At 40.8% G+C, this 12,338-nt stretch overlaps 1 protein-coding gene across 4 annotated transcripts in view; it reads left to right on the top strand.

The window, feature by feature from the left end:
* LOC131954457 (L-sorbose 1-dehydrogenase) overlaps positions 1 to 9,622 on the top strand; it is a 10,031-nt gene extending 409 nt beyond the window's left edge. For 3 of the 4 annotated variants that reach the window (XM_059318152.1, XM_059318151.1, XM_059318150.1), the window contains exons 2-13: positions 3,458 to 3,598; positions 4,511 to 4,719; positions 5,337 to 5,526; positions 5,672 to 5,800; positions 6,059 to 6,180; positions 6,635 to 6,802; positions 7,137 to 7,278; positions 7,622 to 7,767; positions 8,077 to 8,251; positions 8,797 to 8,946; positions 9,108 to 9,180; positions 9,336 to 9,622. In XM_059318152.1, the coding sequence (XP_059174135.1) occupies positions 3,466 to 3,598; positions 4,511 to 4,719; positions 5,337 to 5,526; positions 5,672 to 5,800; positions 6,059 to 6,180; positions 6,635 to 6,802; positions 7,137 to 7,278; positions 7,622 to 7,767; positions 8,077 to 8,251; positions 8,797 to 8,946; positions 9,108 to 9,180; positions 9,336 to 9,468 (1,770 nt within the window). In that variant the 5' untranslated portion in view covers positions 3,458 to 3,465 and the 3' untranslated portion in view covers positions 9,469 to 9,622. Of the gene's footprint in view, positions 1 to 3,258; positions 3,345 to 3,457; positions 3,599 to 4,510; positions 4,720 to 5,336; positions 5,527 to 5,671; positions 5,801 to 6,058; positions 6,181 to 6,634; positions 6,803 to 7,136; positions 7,279 to 7,621; positions 7,768 to 8,076; positions 8,252 to 8,796; positions 8,947 to 9,107; positions 9,181 to 9,335 lie in introns of those variants that run through there. The other variant, XM_059318153.1, reaches the window with a different exon arrangement.
* The last annotated feature ends 2,716 nt before the right edge of the window (positions 9,623 to 12,338 follow it).

Below are 12,338 nucleotides of genomic sequence, written 5' to 3'. Positions count from 1 at the left end.
CTAAATATTATTAATAAATATTATTAATAAATTAATGTTTTTTTTTAAAGAAACACAGAAAAAAATTTTTTTAGAAGATTTGCGACAACTAGATCTAGATCCTCTAGATCTGTTAGTAAAATAAATAAATAAATTAGATTTACTTCAAGTTAAAAGTAGTAAGAAGAACAATAACAATGTTTAGTAGCAGCAATAATTAGCACATACACATACAATAATTAGAAATACAAAATAATTAGCCAAACAGTATTTAAATTGCTACTAAAATCAATCCTTGCACATTTTAAAACATGTAATAAAAATAATATGGCGGCAAATAAATTAAGGTTTACAGTATATCTTGTGGTTTCCGGAACGGCTCGACAGACTACGCCATGGTTTTACTGTATTTTTTTACTGCTGTACAATTCCTGAATAATAACCGAAGCTATATATATATATATATATATATATATATATATATATATATATATATATATATATATATATATATATATATACTTTGTTTCTGGGGGGGGGGGGGGGCGGGTGACGCCACGAAGTGCCGCACCGGGTGACACCCGACCGAGCGACGCCACATATTGTTTCAGATGGAAATTGTGATTTGTGGTGGGGAGAGGTTGAGTATAACTCAGCGATGTGATTTTGAGACGGGTCAGGTTTTTCTTTTCCGTGAAAACATGGGACGGTTGTGGGAGAAAGACCAGCTGTAGAAGTATGACGCGTCATTCATTGGTGATCCATTTTATCAGTGGTGACGATAGATCTGTAAAGAAGGGTCAAGAAATGTAAAAAACTTGCTAGTCGCATTTTTTGAACACCACCGTTTCATCCCCTACTTAGCACACCGTCACCGAGTTAACGCTCGCGCGTGACGTCATGTACCGATACCGCCGACCGTTAGGCTAATTTTACAGAAAAAAAAAACAAGCACTGCCGTTTTGACACTTATGCGACGTTTAATTTGAATACTTATGTTGGAGTTCAATTAAACAGCCCCTCACACATCTATCCCTTGTCCATTTAAACGTACATGGTTATTTCTGCAAGCTTGCTGTCTTGAGACTTTCGTCCCTTTAAAAGTGTATCAAGCTCCCACTGTTTAGATTTTAGAACACAACTTCCCATATTAAGCTCCAAAAGAAGCTTGGTGACAACAGGATGGCCGTCCGATTTTGAAGCTGCTCTGCGCTTTATAAAAAGCACAATGGACGATAAGATGACACGTTTATTAAGTAAATTATAGTTCTGAATCTTGATTCATACATAAAAAGTGATATTTGAAAATTAAGGTCAGTCAGTCAACATTATATTTCAATTTAAGTCCCCCCAAAAAAACCCCTCAAAAGATGGAACATTACTAAATATTTGCGCAATTTCGCGAAATTTGAATTGCACAAAGCGCGATAGCCTAGTGGTGCTCTAACGCGGCCCCGTTTGGTTCGTCGGACCCGGGCCGCATGTTGATGGCCGTATACTAATGCTTATTTATCATTATTTTGCTTGAACATAGCATTATAGAGGTTCTCCATCAATGAACTAGGTATTTTTCCCCGTTCACCTCCTTTCATTAGACATACACGTCATAAATTGCCTGAGTTGACGTCACAAATCTTAACTCACTCCCGTAGCAAATCATATGTGACATCATTTATGGACAACCCCATATCACTCATTTGGACATTTAATATTGACATTTTGACAACAAAGGACAATCAAAATGTGTCTGACAGGTAGAGACTTGGGATAATGACAAGACGCACTTAAGGGATGGAAAGGCTGATTGTTATAGAATATGTTTTACGAGGGAAGCTGGCGGATAATACATTAATTTTGTCTTTCTCTATATATAAATGATAAAAAACATTTATTGTTGTCAAAAATATGGCTGGAAATCTTTGATAAAGGTAGACAGAAACGTCATTTTTTACATTATGACTTTTGTGACATTGACCACGAAAATATGATGGAGGTTGGGGTTTAATTAAGGTAAAGAGAAGTAAAAAAAACTGTCATAATTTACGATAGAATCACTAATTAAAGATAAGAAAAATCTGAAATGAAAACAGCGAACATTCAAACAATAAGAAAAGAACTCAAACTCTATTGTAATAGTAATGATGAAAAAAAATTTAGTACAAAAAACGTGATTACAAGCTTTTATTACAAGCTTTTATTTAACTCACTTCCTCTGTCAGTCGTCAGTCTGTCTAGATCGAAACGCTCGAGCGAAATTGCAGGCACTTCAACCTGACAGATACGGTGCGTAGTTAGTACGTCAGTCAAGATATGAAGACAATGCATCATGACATTATAATTGACTTAATTGGATGCCTACTTGATTTTTTATGAATTAATTATAATTTTGACCAAATTAGTAGGCATTTCTATCCAACTACTCCACACCTTTACTAATATTTAGGAAGAGACCCACGCTTTTCTTTATAGTTATTTAAATAGTAGTGTATAATTTATTTTCTCCTTTTTAGTGCGTTACTACATAAAAGCTTGTTATTAAAACGTTTTTTATGAAAAAAAAAATTAATAGTAAATTTACTATCTCGAACAGGGTTAATAAAAATTAATTTTATCGCTTGCCATATTTAAAAAAAAATTAAATTTAGTATGATTACACAGACCTTTCCTACATATTGTATAATTAATGAGAAATGAAATCCCCAAAAGTAGTATATTTTTTTTCGATCAGTTTTTTTTCCACAACTACCAACAAGACCTATAGGTCTATATCTAACAGTTTTATGGCTCTAGGGGAAACAACTTAGAGATGGCCATTTCTAACCCACATCGAATTAATTATCCTCATATCCACATATAAACCCACATTTCCGGATCGTAATATTAGATACGGCCTACACTGAAGATCTAAAAAATACTATCATTTAGCGCGAATAACTCAATCTAATTCAAACTCTCTAATCTGGTGTGGTTCCCGGGTCCTTTACGGAGGCTGAATAATGCAAAGAAATCTCTTTATACGAAACAGATTTACTCTACTTTACCATCCTTAATGACCGACAGTAAAAGCAAATTTACATAAGCCTTTTTTGACCTTTGGTACTTTTTTTAGCGTTCTCTCCCCTGAACCAGGATTTCCCCATTGAACCAAGTCGTCTTAGTCGAAGTTGTTTTTTTTTTTAACACACAAAACAACACATCGTGTAATGTTGTGATAATGTCCATGCCGTTCACCCAGGCACACATTCAATTTGTCACACATCCCACACATTATCCACACACGGCAGTAGCGGACCTGACGTGTGTGTGTGTGTGTGAGGTGATCTGTTGTCAGCCTGTGTCAACTCTCTTTGTTTAAATATCTAAGTGTAAACATCATTGCTGATACATTGCATTGAACTACTCTGTTCGATCTCATTACAACTTGTCATACTTTTCCCGCACTCAAGATTAAAAATACTTTTCTATTTTCAATTTACAGCAGCAAGAATGGGATTTTGGAACATCATAATAAATGTACTACTGGCCGCGTTGTCATTTTATCTCTACCAAAGCTATGTTTACAGAAGACCAACGTACAAGCACATAGACAAACTTTTGGATTCCTACGATTATATTATAGGTAAATACTTTTTGAATACGTTTTAAGATTCTCCAGTTGTTTTTGGTTTTGGTTCACATTATTAACTTGTCCGCCAGTTCAGTTACATTAAACAGAGATTTGTAAATACCGCATACTAAGCCTACCCCCCCCCCCCCACACACACACGCACAATCACACACACCAGCTTTTTTAACCGCACCGGGTGACACCATTTAGGGGGGGGGGTAACACCAAGCTAAAATATTGCAAAATGTACAGAAGAAAATGACACTTTGCCAGATCCTTTAGTAATTAATTAAAGTTAAATAGTCTTTTAAGTACAAATCGACAATTATTACAAGAGGGGGGGGGGTGTTATACACATACATGTACCCGAATGTGGTATATATTTAAATTATAGGCTTATGTAGGCCGACACAAACACACACACACACACATACACACACACATATATATATATATATATATATATATACATATATATATATATATATATATATATATATATATATATATATATATATATATATATATATATATATATATATATATATATATATATATAATATATATATATATATATATACACTTAGTTTCTAGGGGGGGTGACACCACGAAGTTCCGCACCGGGTGATACCCGACCTAGTGACACTGACACACACTCTCTTCTAGTACAGCGTTGCAGTAGTGCCGTGTTCTACAATTACATTTCAAACAGTTGAAATTATAACCCACCAAAGCTAGCGAGCAAAGTGGCCGAATATTGAGATGTACATGAAAAGTTTACCCTTTCATTTAATGCCGACGAGGCTCTCCGTTCTTAAAAAACCTGGCTAGTTCATAGACTTGTTCAGCCATTGAGAAAGTTGTAATTGAACGAATGTGTTCAGCCATTGAGAAAGCTGTAATGTAACAAATGTGTTGTTTCAGTGGGGGCGGGGACGGCTGGGTGTGTTCTCGCTGCCAGACTGTCCGAGAACAGTTCTAGAACGGTGCTGCTACTGGAGGCCGGACCCAGTGACGTCAGCCACGCCGAGGTGGACACGCCGGCCCGGGTGCCGGAAACATTCTTGAGCCGGTTCGATTGGAAGCTGTACAGCCGGCCACAGGGGCAGGCGGCTCTCGGTCTGGAGGGTCAGGTTTGACCGGTGGTTCTCTTAGTGTCACGTGCCCCCTCCCCCTCCCCTCTCTTTCTCTATGACCGTTTTAACTTATTCTCTGTCTGGATGTCTTTTTCTTCAACCCCCCCCCCCCACCTCTACATCTGGTCACCTCAGCTCATTTACACTTTTTTTAAAGCCTTAGCCTTTAACCTACACACATTCCCCTACTCCACAACTATAGTTATAATACCCTACAGCAGACTGTCGCAATACTTTGTTGATTTATATATAGATGTGTTAGGGTTGCAGTGTTTCCTTCGAACATTTTACTTTGGGAAGGGGGGGGGGGGGTTGACAGACATAAAGCTTCAAGGGATGGGGAGGGCAAGGACACCCTTCTTATTGTATGTTTTATTGATTTTTTTATTTTATCTCGCCGTGGGAAGTGGTGGACATGTTCAGGTTGGGAGAGGGGGGGGGGGAGTGTTCCGGAGATATTTCTGAAGGAAACACTGCAGGGTAGACTTGTGGGGATAAGTTTAACTACTGCCAAAGGCTTTAACATACTAACGGAGAGATGGGGTAGCAGGCGCAACATCAAGTTTCTTTGCTACAAAGTAAGATGGGACCTAACTTGTGGACTTTTACCCTAGAGAATTTACATACCTCGTGGGAAGATCCTTGGTGGCTCAAGTCAAATTAATTACATGCAATGGAGCCGAGGTCACAGACTAGACTTTGACAGATGGGCGGAGCAAGGATCTGAAGGGTGGAGTTATCGTGACGTACTTCCGTTCTTCATGAGATCAGAAGACGTAGTCCCAAAACATTTGGCAAACAAAGGTTGTTATTTTTTAAATTTGCAATGTCAGCTTCTAAATTACAAATGTTAAATTTACCAGTTTATCGTATCCAAAATGTTTAATTATCCCTTTTTTCAACTCATTCAACATTTAAAAAACCCTTCACGCTTTTTGTTTTGATGTAGAATACCGAGGTTCCAATGGCAAAGTAAAGATAACCCAGTTAAATGGCTATGGTTTGGCCACAGTTCTCATTAATGCTGTTAAGTCCCTTGGTTTTCAAGAGACTGACTACAACGCTGAAACTCAAGAAGGTCTATCAGTACAATACAAATGTTTAGTGTTGTGTTATTGTTGTGTTTTTTTTTTTTTATTATTTTGATTTTGTTTTGTGTGTGTAAGTTTATTTAGCCTTGTGTTCTGCCTTTTGCGTTTTACCTTTATAGTTGTATTGAGTTTTTACAGCGCATGTTGTGTTCACAGTGTTGAATAAATTCTTACTTGATGTGTTATCTGTTGCGTATGTAAAAACGCGTAGCCTTGTGTGACCTCCTGCACGTGTTTGTCGGCAGGGGTCGCTCACACACAGAGCAACATCTACAAGGGTGAGAGGTGGAGCTCAGCACGTGCGTACCTGTGGCCAGCCGCAGACAGGGAGAATCTGCACATTGTCACCGACACACTGGTTCATAAGGTACTGACGTCACCGACACACTGGTTCATAAGGTAGTGACGTCATCGACACACTGGTTCATAAGGTACTGACGTCATCGACTAACATAAGGTACTGACGTCACCGACACACTGGTTCATAAGGTACTGACGTCACCGACACACTGGTTCATAAGGTACTGACGTCACCGACACACTGGTTCATAAGGTACTGACGTCACCGACACACTGGTTCATAAGGTAGTGACGTCATCGACTCACTGGTTCATAAGGTACTGACGTCACCGACACACTGGTTCCATAAGCTAGTGACGTCATCGACTAACATAAGGTAGTGACGTCACCGATCAGACTGACCGAGCCGCTGGACAGTCCTACTGGGTTGTTGATGCTGGGGGCAAGTAGATTGTGACTGACTAGTGTCTTAATGAAACCTATTGCGCTGCCCCTGATTCACGTGTTGTCTTGATCGTCAGGTCCTTATAGAGCACAAGACGGCCGTGGGGGTCAGGCTGATCCGGAATTCCAGTCCGGTTGACGTCCGGTGCTCCAAGGAAGTGATTCTAGCCGCCGGAAGTTTTGGGTCACCTCAGGTGCTGATGCTGTCAGGGGTCGGACCCAGGGAACATTTAGAGTCACTGAAGGTAGGGCAGTGACCCAGGGAACATTTAGAGTCACTGAAGGTAGATCGATGACCCTGGGAACATTTAGAGTCACTGAAGGTAGATCGATGACCCAGGGAACATTTAGAGACACTGAAGGTAGGGCAGTGACCCAGGGAACATTTAGAGACACTGAAGATAGGGCAGTGACCCAGGGAACATTTAGAGTCACTGAAGATAGGGCAGTGACCCAGGGAACATTTAGAGTCACTGAAAGTAGGGCAGTGACCCAGGGAACATTTAGAGACACTGAATATTGAACAATGATCCAAGAAACGTTTAGACGCTATAAACGTAACTTGCAACTGTATTTCAGATACCCGTGGTTGCTGACCTACCGGTGGGGGAGAACCTCCATGATCACGTGACCACCGCGCTCCATGTGATCACCAACTCGAGCCTCGGGTTACCACGTACCACACTGTACCACCAGCTGGAGTACTTGACCTTTGGAACGGGTGAGTGACCAGTCACGTGTGTCGGTAGTCATACAGCTGTGGTTTCACTGTCCATCTACACAAAATATGTGATCTCACTGTACACAAAATTGACAAAACCTGTGATCTCAGTGTCATGCACAAAACCTGTGATCTAACTGTCCATCTAACACAAAACCTGTGATCTCACTGTACACAAATCCTGTGATCTCACTGTCCATCTAACACAAAACCTGTGATCTCACTGTACACAAATCCTGTGATCTCACTGTCCATCTAACACAAAACCTATTATCTCACTGTCCATCTAACACAAAACCTATGATCTCACTGTCCATCTAACACAAAAACTGTGATTCTCCAGGTCCCCTGAGTTCACCAGGTGGGGCTGACGGCCTCGCCCACCTAAAAACTCTACCTCACCTGCAGCAGCCCGATATCCAGTTTACCTTGGTGGAGCAGCTGAATGACAAGAAGTTCATGAAGGTCTTGCCCGGCTTAAGCGCAGAGGTACCCACGTGACGTTCGGCGATGTGTCTGTCGTGTTACATATGTGCTTCACAGCTGTTGTCGTTTCATTGTAACACGCGTGCTTCACAGCTGTTTTCGTTTCAATGTAACACACGTGCTTCACAGCTGTTTTCGTTTCAATGTAACACACGTGCTTCACAGCTGTTTTCGTTTCAATGTAACACACGTGCTTCACAGCTGTTTTCGTTTCAATGTAACCCATGTGCTTCACAGCTGTTGTCGTTTCATTGTAACACGTGTGCTTCACAGCTGTTTTCGTTTCCTTGTTAACGGCCTCTTGTTCTCCAGCTCTTCCACAGCTGGAAGCTCCAGGAGCAGGGCCGGGGGTTAATGGTCTTGGTGTGCCTGCTCCGACCCAAGAGCCGGGGTTCTGTCCGGCTCCGTTCGTCTGACCCACTGGACTCTCCGGTCATCGACCCCAACTTTTTCAGTGACCCTCAGGACCTGGATGACCTCGTTAGAGGTGAGATGACCTTGACATAGGTTAGATGACATTGACGTAGGGTAGATGACCTTGACATAAACAAGAAGACCTTGACACAAAATAGTACTTCGAAAAATTGAAAAATACAGAAGAGATATTTTCTTCTTCTTCTTCGTTCTTAATTATAAGTGTTGAAGGGGATCGATATTTATCTGCCAGTGGTTTTGAACTCGAGGCTGTTCGAATTTATCAACCATGAGCTTTTTTTTTTTTGCCGACTCGACCACGTCTCCAACACAATCAAGCGGTACGTGTCAACTGGTTTTGCGCCATTGAGATCTAACCTCCATGACAGTGAACCGATCCTGACGGGTCATGGACAGGAAACTTTGATAGGTTGAAGGTCATCCTGACATTCTGTCCTTGATTTGTGCAAGATTATCTTGACATTGGTAAAGATATGGTGTGAGGGTAAGAAGACAGTTTTAGGACATGACAAGTGATGAGCATGGCACGCTCCCCCCCCCCCCACCACCACCACAATATAACATCCTCCCCCTTCTCGTGTTCTCCAACTGCCCCAGGTGTGCGACTCGCCCTGAAGATCGTGGACACCGAACCACTGAGACAGCTGGGGGCGGTCATTGACCCCGCCCCACTGCCCAGCTGTGTCAGCCATCTTTACAACAGCGACAGTTACTGGAACTGTTTCAACCGTCACCTAGCATCTACTGGTGAGCCTTTGGGGCGGGGGTGAGATCTAATCCTTACCTTAAATATAAAGTTTACGATAGAAATTTCCTGCAATCCAAGGCTTATCTCCAGGTTTAACCCTAAGATTAGATCAAAACCTTCATCTCTCACCGATATAAAAATGTGCTGACATTTCCAACAGCTCACCACCCCGCCGGCACGTGCAAGATGGGCGCCACTGATGACGTCACAACAGTAGTGGACAACAGATTAAGGTACAAAAAATGTTAGGGGACCAACTTAAAGACAATCACGTGACCCAAATCACAGGGAACAAGCTTAAAGCCGTTGTGTTAAATATTTAAAAGTTAATCTCTGATTTTACGATTTCCTGGAATTGAAAGTTTCCCGCCATCTGCTCTCCCCACAGGGTGAAGGGTGTGAGGAACCTCCGTGTAGCAGACGCCTCTATCATGCCGGACGTCGTGTCGGCCAACACAAACGCCGCAACCTTCATGATAGGCGAGAAGGCCGCGGACATGATACTCAATGACGGGAAGTAAAAAGTTGACCAAAATATCGAGTTTGTTGTTGCTTTAAATCCCACAGGAACGGGAAATATAACTTTGCCCATGTTATTCGTGTTTGTTGTTTCTTGAATGAAATCCTATTAGACTTGTATCAACGGGGACAGGAAATAAAAAGTTGACCATGGTACCGTGTTTGTTGTTGCTCAGTTCTTGCTTGTCCACGAGACTTGAATGCAAGGCGCCGTCATGTAGAGTGCTTGGTCGTGTCTGTATAAATCTATACATGGCTCCATAGTCCGAGAGATGGTTATGATTGTATTACGAACACCACTCTAGCAGTTGCAGAGCTGGCGAACGTACCCGGGTTCGTTTAAAAGGCTCATAGCCAAAAAAAGGTAGTAGATATAAAACTTCTCCGAGGACTCGAACGTAACGTTTAGGGGATAAACTCGAAGAACTCTTAATACCAACAACACTTTTAATCTATATATAACTTCTAAAATGTGTACAAGTTCAAAGTAAGACTCTAGCTTTATACAAAATATAATGAATTTACTAAATAAACAAAAACCCAACTTACAAGTTGAAGAAATAACACTATTTTACACTATCACAGGATATGGCACTTAGGAAAATCACCACAACTTATACGAAACTACTTAAAGCACACAATATTACTTAAACCACAAGTAATAAGGGAAAAAGCTGCTTTAAAACTATAGACTACAAAATGGCGACACACACGGCTTACTCTCTCAGAGATGTCTGGTCTGACTGCCCAGAGAAACGTGTGCGCAGACTATTTAACACCTTAGGCTATTGGTTGGGCCATCGCCGATGTCCGAAGCAACCAATCGTAATTATAGAAGGATTACACCATATATCGTAATGGAAAAGTACTGGGTATATGTCTTTCTTGAAACTATGGAAAAATACCGGTGATTACGCCACAGGCCATTCATGGTTGGGTAATAAATGTAAACTAAAAAAAATACAAGACCTAAGTAGGTCACAATTGAGTCTTGCATCACGAGTCTGGGAGACGGTTATGATTGCGTGTTGCATGACGAGGTGCAACTCCCAGGCAGCGAGTTGAGAACAGTCTGGTGTTGCCCATGTAACGGTACAAGGGGAGGTCAAGGAAAGGGGGAGGTCAAGGGGGGGGGGTCAAGGGAAGGGGGAAGTCAAGGGGGGGAAGGGGGGTCAAGGGAAGGGGGAGGTCAAAGGAAGATGGAGCTGCTGTCATTGGCCGATGGATATTTGCTTTTAAAGCAGGTAAATGGCCGAGGTTAGGTCATGGTCAAGTACTTCAACAAGTCCGATAGTCAGAACGGAAAGTTCACTTGGATCAAATGCAATATGGTCTTTCTTATGTCGTGTGTAGAGACACATAAACTCTACTGCACCTTTCTCATCCTAGTTAGCTTTTCGCTACCCTAGACGGTACCTACATTCATTTATACAGGAGTGATTTTATAAATTTTATATTTTTTTGTATTATTATAAATTTTATATTTTTGTATTCGGACCGTTGTAGACGCTTTTTTAGTGACCAAATGAGGAAGGGGGGGGGGGGAGCGGATGAGGACATTTTATACACCGTATGGACATCTTTTATGTAATTATGCTTATTCACTACGATAAGTTTGAAAGGCATCCATACAGTTATTGTGTTCATATTCATTTTATATATGTTCAGGTCATCATTAAATATATTATACTTGTATTAAATTTATATTTTTGAAGGTTTTTTTTTTACATCCATATTCATTTTTGTGAATTTTAACGGTTTTCGTAGAGTGATTAAGCACATGTTTATTTTAATTAATTGTAGGGATATCCAGTATAAAAGTTAAGAGAATAGTGATTTTTGTTTTAAAATAGTGTAGGGATACCAAACTAATTATAATATCTATACTGTTTGATACATCGGGCCGAGATCGTTTTATGGTAAAGTTCTCCAGATTTCCCAAACGCCTAAATTACCGGAAGTCTGAGTATGCCGTCGCGAAACTCATAAATAAGTTGAAGCTGGCTGTCACATGGTTCACTTTCTAATTATAGACACGAACCTTCTCTTGTGAGAACGCGGTATTAACCGGTAATGTAATACGTGGACGCTCTATAAACACGCACTTTCTCTTGAATGGCTGCGGTCAGAGATCCAGTAACGTAGTAATCGAACTGGGAGATTTTTTTTCTTAGGGTATGGCGTCCCATAGATTTAAATGTACAGTTATCCTTTATCTCACCCCACTAACTCCACCCACTCCAGTGTTCCACCCTTTTGAGTGGACAGCCTTAGCGTTGCTTCAAAGTGATTTCACTATTTTTCCTCGACACCATGTCTACAAGAGACAGAGATAGATTTCGCAAGTATAAATCAGGTGCATTAAAAGCGAGGAAACGCAATTTAGGAGAACGAGAATACGCAATTTAGGAGAAGAATTTGATAAACATAAGCAGGCGCGTTGGACAAGTACCTACACTATCCAAAGAAAGTCGTTAAACAACAAAAACTTTTTGATTTGGTTGTGGATTCCAATGTCGCAAATGTAGAACGTAGCAAAAGGACTACAATGAGAGTACTACCATTTGTGGTGATGACGGTAATAATGAATCCTCGAGTCATTTATTGTTAGCTGCAAACCCCATTAACCTTGACAGTAGGGACAAATCAAGCGGCCACTTTGAAAATGATTCTGACGAAAATAATTCATTCCCAAAGATCGTAAAAGATATATACGATACGGGTAATTGGGAACATTTATCAACGATGTCTTAAGACACGCTCTGCGGCCTGTCGATTCTGTCAATAGAAAAAGACATTGCCTCCAAATTGGACTATGATGATATAATCAAGGAATTTTTCCTCACGAAAGGCAAGAAAAGTAGATCTTCGT

The sequence above is a fragment of the Physella acuta genome, unplaced genomic scaffold (assembly GCF_028476545.2).
Source record: "Physella acuta isolate Inbredline_101_S28 unplaced genomic scaffold, ASM2847654v3 ptg001000l, whole genome shotgun sequence".
Lineage (NCBI taxonomy): Eukaryota > Metazoa > Mollusca > Gastropoda > Physidae > Physella > Physella acuta.
This window is presented reverse-complemented; position numbering and strand designations above follow the sequence as displayed.